Source organism: Cetorhinus maximus, chromosome 27, assembly GCF_964194155.1.
Source record: "Cetorhinus maximus chromosome 27, sCetMax3.hap1.1, whole genome shotgun sequence".
NCBI lineage: Eukaryota > Metazoa > Chordata > Chondrichthyes > Lamniformes > Cetorhinidae > Cetorhinus > Cetorhinus maximus.
Window position 1 is genome coordinate 24967012 of NC_135905.1, and position 15730 is coordinate 24982741.

At 41.0% G+C, this 15730-nt stretch overlaps 1 protein-coding gene across 1 annotated transcript in view; it reads right to left on the reverse strand.

Annotated features, from left to right (window-relative positions):
• Positions 1-15407, reverse strand: part of col13a1 (collagen, type XIII, alpha 1) — a 227927-nt gene extending 212520 nt beyond the window's left edge. The window contains exons 1-2 of the mRNA XM_078530917.1: positions 14737-15407; positions 14057-14126 (exon numbers count right to left, since the gene is read on the reverse strand). Of these exons, the coding sequence (XP_078387043.1) occupies positions 14057-14126; positions 14737-15030 (364 nt within the window). The 5' untranslated portion in view covers positions 15031-15407. The remainder of the gene's footprint in view (positions 1-14056; positions 14127-14736) is intronic.
• Between the last annotated feature and the right edge of the window lie 323 nt (positions 15408-15730).

Genomic DNA, 15730 nt, shown 5'->3' on the forward strand with positions numbered 1-15730 from the left:
GAAAAATCACCATCAATGGCTGCTTTAATGGCCTTAATAGGCCTCTTAATTGTCAGCAGACGTGCTGCCGACTCTCTCATCCGCCCGCCAACCCAAAGTATCATGCAAGTGCGCGATGATGTTGGGACGCTTGCCCGATGCTATCGTGTGCTATTTCACACTCGAGCATGTTGGACGCGCACTCACACGCCGAGGTCAAAATCCTGCCCTAAGTATGCAATATTATCCTACAAAGCCTCTCTTGATCATATTTAAAGTTGAGGAAGGGGAAGGTCTATGAGCCAATCAACTTCTTACATTGGCAAGGGATTTTGCACATCAAAAAAATATACCATTAGTTTAAATTGTGAAAAATAACAGCTATGAACTGAGATCGAAGAAGGCAAATGGAATTAGTGGATTTTGCCAACAACTGCAGGAGGAAAGCTTTAAGATAACATCTGAAAGAATGGAGGGGGCAACCAATGGAGCGGTTGTATGATCTCTCCAGTTTATAAGATCCTATTTTACATTATTTCAGAAATGTCCCCACAATCCAGTACAACAAGATTGTCTTTATTTTGAGAATATGACACAGGGGGAAACATTTTTTCCATTATAAATTTACATTTAAACACCTTATGACATCAGCACCTACTGAGTATTGAGGGCCATTATTTTAAATTGTTAACTACCGTGTTAATCCTCAGCCTTATTTATATGTCTGACTGAAAATCTGACTCTGACAGCCAGATAGGACCTCTGTACATATGTGCTTACAGATGCTTTCATAGCCTCAGTCCCAAGCTGTGAATCTTAACATGTGTGTCTCTGAGCACCACTTTCCCAGAACTTTTCAGTAAGGTATCCTTAAGTTTATGAAGTGCTGAAGTGGACCGAATGCTAAGCTTGTCACTACACTGGGAACTATGCAGTGTCAAGGCAAAGCAGCGTAAGACTGCCTCCTCCAGAGGTCTCGCACTTCTCACTGTCATCATCAGCCGTTCCTCGATTTGAGGATGATGTCTGCTCAGGGTCGTGAGTTTCTGCCATAGATCTTCATGTGGCTGAGGAGGCAGATGCTCAACCTGCACATCTTTGGGCACATGCGGCAGCTCATCCCACGAGGTAGTGGGATCAGGAGTGCAGGATTTGCTTCCTTTTCTTTCCTTGCACTGTAAAGTTAGTGCCCCCTGAGCTGTACCATCACCTTTGCAGCACTGTACCACACTCAACTTATCCATTTTAAGGGCATCAATGAATACCAGTGTGTTTAACCAAAGATGTCTCTGTGCTTCTGATGCAAAACTAGATGCCTGAAGCAACCTGTAAGACTGGTTCGGGAAAAGGAAAGGAAACGAGCAACAAAACAACGCTTTTTGTTGTTGATTATTATAGTTGGTTTACCTTACGTTAGACATCTATTTAAAGACTAAATGGTTAACGTGGCTACTTTGTCCTGTGAAGACGAGCACACCATTTTATTTACTGCTGTGGCATTGCATACCATGAAGCACTGAAAATACCAAAAAGAATGACAATAATGCTAATGGCATCTGTTAGGTGAGTGATGTCTAACAGGTGCCCTGAATATTGATAGCATCACCATTCAATCACCATCAATACATATGACTGGTACTAGTTGGTATTGGCGGCATGTCACTGACAGGTCCTTGTTAAAAGGATAGGAGCCTACTGCACACTTGATAGATTACTGAAAACAGGTGGGTCAGTCCATATGGTTATTTATTATGCCTCTAATCTGAAACGCTCCCTGCAACAGCTTCAGGAGTGACCCTTTGGGACAAAATTAGTTCACTATTGCTTCTTAATTCACATATGTAGGATGCAGAATGGTGACCAATGCATGTGAAGCTCAAAACATGTTCTAATTGAAAGCAAAAAATGCAACAGAACCACTATCATCAAGCTACTGTCCCTTGTGTTACAGGAATTACTTTGAGTGTCCAATAGTATCTGTAACAAATTTTATGACACCTTTATAACTTTCAAGTTAACAGCTTTATAGCTAACTGCCAAGGACAATGTACTCTGGTGGGAATCCATTCAGCAAATTAAACACAACATACAATAACTGTTATTGATGCTAAGCCGTAACCTTCTGAGGACGACACAGACCTGTAGGATGAGGTAAGAACCTGCATGAATTTACACACTAGTCTGATCTTCAGTGCTCATGTTCGGGGTGGGAAGATTTCCCTTGTGCACTTTTTTTAATAGAAAATACGACACAGCACTTTTAACACAGAAATATGTCCCAAGGCACTTTGCAAAGACATGAGGAAAACAGTTGCTGAGCCAAAAAAGCATATTAGGTTACAAGGAGTAACAAAATGCTTGGACAAAGATAAAAAAAATCATAAAACCAATCTTTATAAGCAAATTTATAATTTTTCAAGAGCTCATGGGGTTTCTCTCTCTCCTATTTTAACAGGGTGTTCCCTGATGATACTTCCTTTCCATTGCTATTTCATCTTTTTTCCACGCTGCTCGAATAGGGTCATACTCTTTTTTCCTCCCCCACTCCTTGCCATTCTCTCTCTGCAGTTGCTCAGTGAGTCTATATGGTGTCTCTGCCTTTTCCATTTGAAAGAATCCCTCTTCACCCATCCTTATCCACTCCTTTCCATTTTCTGCAAGAGAAGTTGCTTTCAAAAATAATCTTTTCCTAAAATGCGGCAAAAGGGATTCCACAGTTTTAAGGAAAACTTTCTTCCCAGCACTATTATCTTAGAAAGTGGAGACCTTATTTACAAACACCACTAACCTCTGCTCCTTACCCTGAATCCCTGTCAATCATGTCAAGAGAACTGGCACGAACAGCGGAGGTCAATGAATTCCTGAAACTGAGCCCTAAAGCACTACTTTCAGGGGAAAATGTAATATTCTAATGTCTTCACCTCCATGTAGTAATCAGTTTTGGTTATGTAGCAAACAAATCAATCTGTAGTAACCAGCATACTACACTGTTTAAAAGAGTCAAGATTTAGAGGCAGTTCATGTATTTTCTCAGTATTTAGACTTGAATATATTTATCATGGCACCACTACACGGGGATTTAGATCCAGGGGTTTTAAAAGCAAACTGTAGATCATATGTTTCAAGTTTTCTTCTGTTTCTAGAATCAAACCAAGCTGGGAGATAAATGTCTGTTTGAGAAAATACTGTTACTGCAAAGAAATACAATTATTTTTAAGAAAAAGCTTTTGCAAATTTGATTAAATCAGGTTTTAAAAGCTTAGAAATTACTATTTGCCATAAATAGGATGTGAATGCATAACATGTTCATATGATACTTGTATTTCCTATTTTAACAGACGTGTTCACTTCCATTAAAAATAGCAGACATACTAATAAGCTGAGTGTTCATGTGTTAATATGCCAACTAATTTCTACACTTAAGTCTTTATTGGGGTTTTTGCCAAGTAATTTTTGAGTTATACATCTTTAGCATTGCAAAATCTAGCTGCAATAAAACTACAAAAATAATTTTGAAACAAATTTCAAAAAAAAATTTTAATTTTACTTTCTTAAAATAGTTTAAAGTTATTCTGATTCAGAAATAAGTATACAAGCTTAAAGGGTGCATATTTTAGAAGCATCCTAATTCTTAAAGAACATTTTATAGGAAGTTTTCACTGCAGTCAGTTTATCGATGTTTGTTCCAATTGTCCTTCATGCATAATCACTGAAACATCGTGCCATTCTCCTACATTGTGTTACTTTAGCTGAGGTGGATGCCTGAAATGTAACAATCCCTTTAACCCACCAAAGGGACAGGCACTAACTTGAAGATTTTGACACTACCTGACCTAGCTTAAAGTGGATGTGTCAAAAGTTCGTTGTAAGGGGTCATTGCTGCAGACCCCAACAGATCAGAGCTTTGTAGAATAGAGCCAAGAAGGCACAGCTTGGAAACTGGATGGGTGACAGGGGTGGAGATGGGATTAGAACAGTCAAGATGAACTTCCATCAGCTGCTATCCTGATAAAGTCAGCTACAACCTGTGAAACATTGCCGCATGCACATGTTACAGCTTACCGCTGCTTGATCAGTCACCATATGGCCAGTGTGAACTGGACAAAAAATACACAGGCCAAAAAAAGATAGTTGAGGGAAAATGTATCCAGCTCCCTACTTTCACTATTATTTTATTATTATTATTTATTTCCCGCCTAGTCAACGGAGACAGAGACAAACTGCTGTGTCCACACTGCATTGCTGACCAGGTTAACTCAGCACAGATATGGGACACTTTGTAGAATATTTTTCCATTGGTCATTAATACAACTTGCCTGGGTGTCATGAAGCTATGAATGTATATAGTATATTTTAACCTGTGTAAATTAATAAAATGTTTCATTTAGTTTAATGTAAAACCGCGGGAACTGGTGGTCTGATTCCTGAATTCAGAGTCGCACCTCAAACATAACACTTACAATTATAGGTTATGACAGTTGTTTAAAGTTTCCCTCTGGGATTTTTAAATAAGTCAGTTTTACCAATTACATTGGTCATAACACTGGGCCAAGAGTTTTAAACTCTAGTAGACTCTTGAGTTACCTGAACTTTCTATCCAATTTTATCAGATCACACCCACCGGATCCAACCTTCAGTATTGTTTTCAAATACAGACGGAACTGCATATGGAGGCCACATCAGAACAAAATCTATAGAGATTGTACCATTTTAAAATACAGGAAATATGCAAGATTTGCGCAAGAAATTATGCTAGATCTTTTCAAAGAAAAAGAACAAAATGTCAACTGCTTTTCATCCTTTTTATGAACACAACTGCTCTTGCAACTGAAGGAGTGCACAGCAAGCACTGCATGTGGCACTATATTGACTTGTATCTCAAATGTTGTTTCGGCTTCCTGTGACTCAACGGGGAAGTAAAACAAGGAACGAAAGGGGGACGATGTACACACCACATAAGAAAATATATTTTATGTGTGCATGTTTTGGGTTAAACATACTACCAACAGATGTCCAAGAATACAATCAAGAACACTTGCAATGCAATTGTTTCTGTGTGGACACCAGTACCTAATCCCTCCCCATCTTGATCTGATCATTTATTCAGCTGCTAACACTCTTCCCTGCACTTTGCATCCAACTGCTTTCCTCTCATTAGTTGCAAACATCCAAGTAAAACTCTTCAGTGCCAAGCTGGTCTAGTCAGATGCCGTGGCTAATATTGAAAGTCAGAACAAGCAGTGATTTAGGGGATGAGTGCAGAAAGGAAAGACGTAAGGGAGACAAGGACCGTATGGGCAGACTCAGAAAATGCAGAAGAACTTTGGAAATTCGATGTTAAAGAGAAAAGCAGTTCCAGGGCAAGGAGGAGCATTGAAATGAAATGAGTTATTTATTATATTTAGTAACAGAACATAATTGGACTGTGTCCATTTCAGCCCAGATTTAATCAGTTCCAGATTCTTAAGGTCTACAACCTTTGAAAGGCACAATATTAAAGGTCTTGTTCATTCTTCATTTAATAACAAAGGATTCAAATTTATACAGTTGCCTCTGAACATCTCAAAGTGCTTCACAGCCAATTAATTATTATGTTGCTTGAGGAATAAATGTTGATCAGACAACAGGGCAACTCCCTTGCTCTTCTTCAAATAGTGCCGTGGGATCTTTAACAGCTACTTGAAAATACAGACAGGGCTTTGGTTTAGCCCCACACCCTTACTCATTATTACACTGAAGTTTCCAACTAGACTATGTGCTCACGACCCTGGAGTAGGTCTTAAATCCATAACACCTGACTCATGGCACAACTTCTGCAGTTAATTACTCTAAGCTTGTTAGCTCAACCAATCATTCAAGCAATGCAAAGTAATTCATTATTTTCTTAGATATATGCCACTCACATGGTAATAAGAGACATTCTATACAAACACTGAAAGCATGAGAAAAACAGTCACAACCAAAGTCACTTTACACCCAACTTACCGTTGAGACCAGGTAACACAAACCCTCATAAGATTTTTTTTTTGCACTAGCTAATAGTGATATCCATTCATACCAGCCATTTTTTTCAATCACTGTGGAATTCTTTATGCATTTTAAATCAACATAGAAGATTTTGCTTCGTGAGTACAATCTGATAAAATTGGATAAGAGCTTCTGGTAACTTGAGAACTTACAAGAGACTCTTGACCTGAATTCTCAGGAGTGCCACCGGAAATTCTCAATACTCTGAACTGTTGAAATCATGTATACAGATTTCTCTGAAGCGATATCTTTTGGTGCAGAACTGCCTTGGTTGATTCTTAGAAGTATACGAACATTTTAAAAAGAGTTCTGGGATTCTGAAAGTTGAGGATTTTTATGCTCTTGTGTAGCAATACCCGGTTTCCAAAATATACACAAGTTAATCATAATGTCATCATTCACAAGTTTAATTTGAAAACAAGGAAGAAGCATATTCATTATGTGTTTACAACCAAATGTAACCTACTGTATCTAATAAGTTTCCACCATTACAGTGCAATCCTTAAAAAATTCCTTAGCCAATCAGAAACAAAGTAGGTTATCTTTTCTTGACGATAAGCAAGTAGTCTGTCCATCAGCTCAGCATCAACTGACTTTAGGACAGTTTATATTTTAAAGTAAAATCAGAGGTTGTCTTTAGTCTTCAAATAATTCACACTGACAGCACCTTTCCTAACAGTGCTGTTCCCATTAGAGGCAAGTGCAATAAATCCACTATTGATGAGTAAAGGTAGCTGTAGGATCTCATATGGTGGTACCTTCATTGTCCAATATAATATAGGGCTGGAAATAGTCGTGAGTCCCCACATTCTGGTTTCACGCATATGGTGCAGCAATACTGTAAGCATTGAATGAAGACAATGCCGACATAAGTTGAAGCACAAACAACTAAATAAACTTCAAGAGGGACAAGTACTCACACAAGGCATTGCCTACTGAAAATTCTGACAAATATGTATGACTGAGACTGTTATGTTGGCTATTCTAGAATATGAGCTTGTTGCAGAATTTTTTGACAATGTATTGTGATGGTAATGTGACGTCCTCACTGGTTTAAAAACAGAAATGCTGGAAACATTCAGCAGGTATGAAAGCAACTGTGGAGAGAGAAACGGAGTTTAGGTCTGTGGCTCTTTGTCTGAACACTGGGTTCAGTGACCTATGACATTGAATGGAATCTTCCGTGCCCATTGGCAGCAGGCGTGTTTGGCGGTGTGAACGGACAATATGGCGAGAATCCAAAAATCAATTTCATGACGCTACGGAACCAGTTTGAAATCATCTGCTCTGCCCATCAATGGCAGGCTGCATTTTCCACCATTGGAAATCCATTATAATACATCTCCATATCATTATAAGCCTAGCTTGCCGGAATCATACCCCCCACGCTGGATCGTCCGAGCAATCACGCTGATGTGTTTCACGACTGAACATACGCGACGTGCACCTGGCGGGCTGCAATTTGCTCGGGACTTCGAGGTTTGTTTGCCTACCTTGTTTCGGGCAGCACTCGCAGTCATCAGCGCCAGGCTTCGCAGGCAGCACCCATTTTAGCGGGGCTCATGGGCAGGTCTCTACCTACCAGACCAGCCATAAGGCGGGGGTGGCTTTTCAATGGCTGCAGGGCCAGGGCTTGCTTGGGAAGTGGAAGAAATGGTCTCAGGCAAGGGAAGAGGCTGCAGGGTGAGGGCTGTACTGGGGAACGGGGTATCCCACGGTGTGTGTGGGGGAACAAGTTGATCTGTGCAAGTGGCCTCAAGATGGTGAGGGCTGAGGAGGCAGCCTCCAGAGGAGACGAGGCCAGATGGAGATGTGAGGTTGTGTGTGAGAGTGTGAGCGGTGATGTCCCTTGAATTGGCAGTGAGTGAGATGCTACTGATGTGTGATGGGCTTGAGTGTGTGAGATTAGAATAATGGGATGGTTGCCTTACCCTGGTGGCACAGATGAGATCATTCATCCTTTTACTGCATTGGATGGCCAACCTCTTCTGTGCCATCGCCTACCAAGCCAGAGTGGTGAGATTGCTGGATCTCCTGCAGCCAGGGCTGGGGTAGAGGACAACACGGTGGGTCTCCACAGCCTCGAAAAGGCATTCCAGGGATGTATTACTGAATCGCAGGGCTGCAGTCTTCTTGCCTTTTAGGACCACTTCTTCTGTGCAGCAGTCCTGGGCTGGAAGAACTGAGAGGTGTGCGCATGGCTGCACTTTAAATATGGCGCCTGCCATGATGAAGCGGCGACGTGATGGCGTGGTGGGCAAATGAGAGCCCGCCCACCATGGAAAGGGCATGTTTCCCAGGAATGCACGATTAATGAGGTGGGATTGGGACGATATGGCGTGAAAAGCCACCATTGCAGCCAGCGGGTAAAACGTTCTTTTCCCACCTGCTACCGCACTTAGTGCAAATCAGGGACAGTTCCGCCCATTAACTCCGTTTCTCTCTTCACAGATGCTGTAGGCCTGCTGAGTATTTCCTGCATTTTCTATTTTATTTCAATCTTCCTGAATCCACAGCACTTTGAGTAGTTTGTTTGTTTTCAGTGTGAAGCTGTGTAGATCCAGCACAGCGGTATATAGTTAGGTAGAAGTGCGACCAAAGAGAGGAATTCCAAATGCAGCTCATGACCAATCTGGAAAATCTTCACATATCCAGCTTAATTCCAGAATAGTGGGATCAAATAAAGTCAGCTGTACTAGAATCCTGTGCCCAGATAATTGGGTTCGAGCATCGTTATCACTAGGACTGGTTTAAAATGATGCTGAAATATGTAGGTAAACGAGTGGCCTTCATTGCCTGACAGAACCAAGCTACAGGCCAGTTTCCATGTAATAAACTAAACACCTATAAAATAAGTGAGTTGGCTGTTGACAGGAGAATTATTTACAGCCTTTACTCTGCCAGATCCACTACAGGAAAACAGATTTTTCCAATGGTTAAAACTTTAGAGAAATTAAATGTCATAATGTGTAATATGTTAGCAATGGACTTAAAGTAATATACATTTCTTATACATTATTATTACAGGATATATTTGTAATTAATTTTAATTTTATTAAGTTGAACATTTGCATACAGGACTGATGGGCAATAAAATAATTTCTTCCTCTAAGGCTAACCAGATTTCTAGTATGGTATAAATATTTAACTCAGTTCCAATCAGCTATCTGCCAAACCACCCCATCATAATACAGATATACATCAGGTTTCAGCTTTCTACTGCAGATAGTGAATCTTGAGACAAGCCAATTTTACCAGCTTTACAACTTCTCTTGCCGAAGAAGTCTACTTTATCTGTCACTGTAGATTTAGAATGCAATTGTTGCTTCCCAATTCACTTCTTGTGGGTGAACACAACAACCACCGCTTGGGTCACACATGTATTCATTCAATCAGTGGCTGTGGTCATGTGGTCTGGGTTTAAAGTAATTTTTTCTGACATCAATGATACTTACTTCCACAAGATCCAAATGTGGGTGGAAAAATTAAAATAAAACCCAGATGTGTACCTAATGGACTGTATAAACTGTATCAAAACAAAATTATTGCTGAGGTCCTTATCAGCGCAGTCAACATGTGTTTTTCAGGCAAAATATTAGTAAATTTACATTTTAATCTTTCAATACAGAAAAGCACAACTCTCGAATGACACACAGCCAATAACTCAACTTTGTTCCTATGCTTTTTTTAAAAAGTACCATTGAGGAGATAAAATATACAAATCTAAAGCATAAACACAGAAGAGCTGTAAATATACGGCAAGTCAGGTAGCACCTGGAGGAAAAGGAGGTTTAAACACTGTGGGTAGAAACTCTTCACTAACACTGCAAAGAGCAAGGACTGATCTAAGCTAAAGGAGAGAGGTGAGGACTGTAAGTGAAGATCACCTAGCAGTATATTTCATTTTCATTTGTTGTTCTCTTTTCCTTGAACTCAGTTTCATGGCTCAGTTTCACGAACACAAAAGTGTTTTAGTAACCAGCAAAGGACCACCAAAAATTGTCTTTTTGGTAGTACAGAACTTGAGTATTGCTGACAAAAGAGACATGTCTAAGCTTTCTGTCTTGCACCCATCAGGACAAGAATACTAATATACTTAGTACTCTTATATTGGGATTCTTGCAAAGTGTCCTGATGAGTGCAAGATGAAAAGATTCGACGTGCCTCTTTTTTCAGCAAGACCACTAAAAAGTTGATAAAAAGGGAAAAAGTAGAATATGAGAGTAAACTAGCCAAAATATAAAACAGATTGTAAGAGCTTATATAAGTATATAAAAAGGAAGAGGGTAGCTAAAGTAAACGTTGGTCCCTTAGAAGCAGAGACAGGAGAAATTATCATGGAGAATGAGGAATTTGATGGAGGCATTCAACAAATATTTTGTGTCTGTCTTCACAGTAGAAACACAAGTTCCATACCAGAAATAGATAATAACCCAGGGGCTAAAAAGAGTGAAGAAATTAGGGAAATTAATATCAGCAGAGATAAAATATTGGTGAAACTTAAGGGACTAGAATCCAACAAATTCCCAGGACCTGATGGCCTACACCCTAGGGTTCTAAAAGAGATACCTGCAGAGATGATGGATATGTTAACTATGATCTTCCAAAATTCCTTAGATTCGAGAACAGTCCTACTAGATTGGAAATTAGCAAATGTTACACCTCTTTTCAAAAAAGGAGGGAGAGAGAAAGCAGTGAACTACAGGCCATTTAGCCTAACATCAGTTGTTGGGAAACTGCTGGAATCTAATATTAAGGAAGTCTTCACAATGCACTTAGAAAAGCATAGTGTGATTAGAACAAGACAGCATGGTGTTACTAAAGGGAAATCCTGTTGACAAATTTATTAAACTTTTTTGGGTATGTAACTAGTAGGGTAGATAAAGGGGAACCAATAGAAGGAGTATACCTAAGGCATTCAATAAGATGCCACACAAAAGGTTAATAGGAAAAATAAGGGCTCATGGAGTTGGGAGTAATATATTAGCATGGATAGAGGATGGTTAATGGATAGAAAACAGAGTGGGCAAAAACAGGGCTTTTTCAAGTTGGCAGGCAGTGAATAGTGGAGTGTCGCAAGGATCAGTGCTGGGGCCTCAGCTATTTACAATCTATATTGACGATTTAGATGAAGAGACAGAGTAATGTATCTAAGTTTGCTGATGATACCAAGCTAGGTGGAAAGGTAAGCTGTGGGGAGGACACAGAGGGGCTGCAAAGAGATATAGACAGGATCGGTGAGTGGGCAACAAGATGACAGAAGGAGTATAATTTAGGGAAATGTGAAGTTATTCACTTTGGTCATAAGAATAAAAAAGCAGAACATTTCTTAAAGGTGAGAAACTTGTAAGTGTTGTTGTTCAAAGAGACTTGAGTGTGCTTATATGAGGAATGCAAAAGGTTAGCATGCAGGTGCAGCAAGCAAATAGGAAGGCAAATGGCATGTTGGCCTTTATTGCAAGGGGATTGGAGTACAGAAATAAAGAAATCTTGCATCGGTTGTAAATGGTTTTGATGAGACTACATCTGAAGTACTGTGTGCAACTTTGATCTCCATATTTAAGAAAGGATATACTTGCATTGGAGGCGGTACAGCAAATGTTCACTAGATTGGTCCTTGAGATGAGGGTGTTGTCCTATTATGAGAGGCTGAATAAATTGGGATTATATTCTCTGGAGTTTAGAAGAGCAAGAGGCGATCTCACTGAAACCTACAAAATTCTGAAGGGGCTTGGTAAGGTGGACGCTGAGAGATAGATTCCCCGAACAATGGAAACAAAAACACAGGGGCACAGTCTCAGGATAAGGGGCTGATCATTTAGGACAGAGATGAGGAGAAATTTCTTCACTCAAAGGGTTGTGAATCTTTGAAATTCTCTACCCCAGAGGGTTGTGGATGCTCCATCGTTGAATACATTTAAGGCTGGGATAGACAGATCTCAGGGAGTGAGCAGAAAAATGGAGTGGAAGCCCAAGATCAGCCATGATCGAACTGAATGGCGGAGCAGGCTCAATGGGCCATGTGGTCTAGTCCTGCTCCCATTTCTTATGTTCTTAACAGTCTCAGCAACTTTCTCTGTCCATCTCTGAGAAGCTGGTCCCATGACCTGTTAACCCATCTTTCTTTTCAGACTGTATCAGACATGACCTATATTTCCGATATTGCGTAGTTTCAAATCCCTACCAAGGACGGAGAGTTAGACCAGCGGGATTTTACATTCCTGCCGAAGTCAATGGAGTTTAGAATGGCTCGCTGCTTGCTGCGATCGGGCCGTAAAATTCCAGCCCATATTGGGAACTGTTCTAGAAAAGAATTAATGATCTAATAATACATCGCCAAAACACACACCTCTCTGCAGCCCCGGGAAATGTTTCCTTTACTGTCTACAAACCTTCATCGTTATTTTAAATGACAGATTTTTACAGCACAAAAACAGGTCATTTGTCCACCGGAGCCTCCTCCCACCTTACCTCATATAACCTTCTATTCCTTTCTCCCTCATGTACTTATCCAACTTTCCTTTATTATTCACCTAAACCATATTATCACCACTCTCTGGATAAAGAAAGTTTCTCCTCAATTTCATTTTGGATTTATTATTGGCCATCTCATACTCACAGACCCTAAATCTGATATTTTAAAATAGAAAAGTTCAGACGACTACTGGAAAAGATAAGACTTGCATTTCTATAGCCTTTCTGTAGCCTTTCAGGACTACAGGATGTCCCAAAGTGCTTTACAGTCAATGAAGTACTTTCGAAAAGTCGCTGTTTTAATGTGTAGGAGTGCAAGTCTTTAATTTGTAACCAGTACTCTTGAAGTTTGCCTACTTAAACTGTGTTATACCTCAAAGTAATCCAATATGTGAAGTTATTTGGGAAGTGAGAGGGAGACTTGCTTTACACTCTGGAATTATCCCAGTCCTGGTCTACTTCCTCACTCAATCTCCCAACAGATCCCTGATGGCCTCTGGAAGGCAGCGGGCCAGGCCGCCTGCAGGCATTACGGTCGAGAACCACCTCGGGCCCCATCCAGACAGGAGGAGGCCTGGCTTTAGGACCTGAGCGGCAACACATGCAGCCAGCTGGAGAACTGATTTGAGGAAGAAGGCAGCAGCAATGTGAATCTATTCATCTGCGCAAATACTTAACGACATCTTTTTATTCATTCAAGGGATGTGGGTGTCGCTGGCTAGGCCAGCATTTATTGCCTATCCCTATCCCTACCTTCTCTGGGAAACTACAAATTAAAGTTTTCTTTACAAATTAAGAAGGGACGAGGGTGGTTAGTGCAATCCTCCATTCTGTGTTTTATAAGAATTTACTTTCTGCTTCCAATGACATGGACCATTAAAAACAATCCATCGTGTTTCATATTAGATATGATGTAAAAGCAGTGAAAATGGGAGTACTTTTGTGTGCAGCAAGTCCGGCTGATATAATGATGATAATTACTGTAAGGTAACAGATAGCTTCAGCGGTAGATTTTATAGATTGCTGTCGCAAGAGGGCTAGAATAGCATTTCCAACCGTGCCAGCAACCAACGCTTTAATCTTTTCCGCAACTATAATCTTAAATCCAACTCTAGACACCCTACACCACATCAAATGTTAACCCTCTCGGTGCTATTGCAGCTTTTCGAAATATTCTCGTCTTTTCTGTCGCGCCTTTGCAACATTTGCATTTGGTGATATATGTGGAGGTGATTATTCAATTAGGGATCTATCCCAACTTTCTCTGGCAATATATTATTACCACGCCACAGTGAAAAGGTTATCCTCATCCATCAGTGTGCTGATGATAGATGGAATTGGGAAGATGTGCAAATATTTGATTGAGATCCTCAAAGGGGCTTGCCGCCCCTTAGCCAAAGTTCACCACCAAACCTTTAACTGGAGCTTCGAAACTGACTGTACTGCCCTCCCTCACCCTCATTGTAATAAATGTGTCACTGATACAACGCTGGGTGCTTCAGTTCACCCCCTTGGAGGGGACCCTCTGCTACTGGTGAGATGCTGATTGGAAGTGGGATGCCTGGTCAGCACTTACCTGGGGGACACACACAGCCACCAGGAACACTGCGAACCACTCGAATCTTGGGTAAACGTGCCTTCAGTTTCTGGAATCAGACAAATACTAGTTGGAGCTTTGCACGCACTGTTTTGCAGCAAATAACCCCCCCACCCCGCAACCCCACCAGCCACTCAAATAAATAACCTGAATAGCAATTTCATACAGCGGTTAAAACTGTCACTAAACTATCATTGTTCTGCTAGCATTTTGTTGCTGTAAATAAGCAGATCTTTAAAATCCCAGCGGCTGGGAGCTTCACTGTACTCTCAATATATTTAAGAAAGTGGTTTTTTTTGGGGGGGTGGGGTGGGGGGAGGGAGTGAAAGTGTTTTTGGCAGAAGGTGGAAATGCTTCAGTGCGATATTCTTTAAGCCGATGCCAACTGTGATACAATAAAAGCCCAGGCAATTCTTTTTTTTGCGTATTTGCAATAAATAGTTGGGCATGTGTTTTGGACCAAGTTGCTGGAAACCTAAGTATTTGTTTAACTTCGCTTCAGGGTTTGGCGGAAAAGATTATCTTTTATTTACGAGCTGTAATTAAATATACAATTTGCAATCACACTAACAATGCGATGCAATGATAAATGATAGCTTGCAAGGAATACTTGCAGTTTCGGAGTTTTAACACTCTTGCAAGGCAGTCACTGCACCAACCTCGTCCAGGAGTTGATCTACTCTGTTAAAAATAGCCGGTTCCATTTGGTCCATTGAGAACCGGGTTGAGAAAGCCTGCCTTTCTGCCTCCAAATGTGAGACGCGAGTTTGCAGATCTGAAGTCCTGTAATGCACCAGAATGCAAAACCCGAGAGACACAATTGACAGGAGACAGCACACGACCCCAGAGATGTCTGGACAGTGTCGCCAGCGCTGGAACATCTGAGATGCATTACAGGTCCTTCGGAAAGCCGGGCGACTCGCCTCCCGTGTCGACTTCGGAGAACCTTCCATAGTCGCTCAACTCGCACGCAGCCTTATGGAGCCGAGACTCGCCGTAAAAATCCTCAACTCATGGGAGCTGATCCAGGGGAATTGGCCGTGCAAATGTCTCCGAAAACAACTACGGAAAAAAAAAAACAGTGGCTAACTTTATAGATTCCCCGTCGGCCGCGGTTGTTCACTTGGATACACACTGGAAATGAAGCAGAAAAGTTGAAGTCTGAGGTCTCCCACAACTCTTGCTAAGAACAGTAACTCTGTGCACTCAGCCTGATCCACACAGATGGTAGTTACGGGTCAGCAATGAAACCATCCCCAGTCTTAACGGGAACCTAGCACAGTCCTTCACTGCTCTGGTTTATCAATGCTATTTCCAGCCATACGTCTGCTTAACATAATTTATTTATTTTTCAACGTGACAGGGCGGGTTTCAGGTCGGAATCTCCACTTTGATCGTGAGTGACGTGCACCTTCCCTCCTCCTCCCACCAAACACATCCGATTATTTTTAAACTGCTGTGAAGAGTTTCTTTTTAAAGGGCCAACAAGCACGGGGCAGAAATTTCAAATGCTGCAGTCTGCTCCTGAACATGTAGCCCACTGGGTCAAACGGACCGTTATAATCCGAGTTACAAGGATAAGAGACAGGCAATACTGGGACACACACACACACACCAGCAGCACTTTACTTAGGGAACTGAAACCAACGTTAA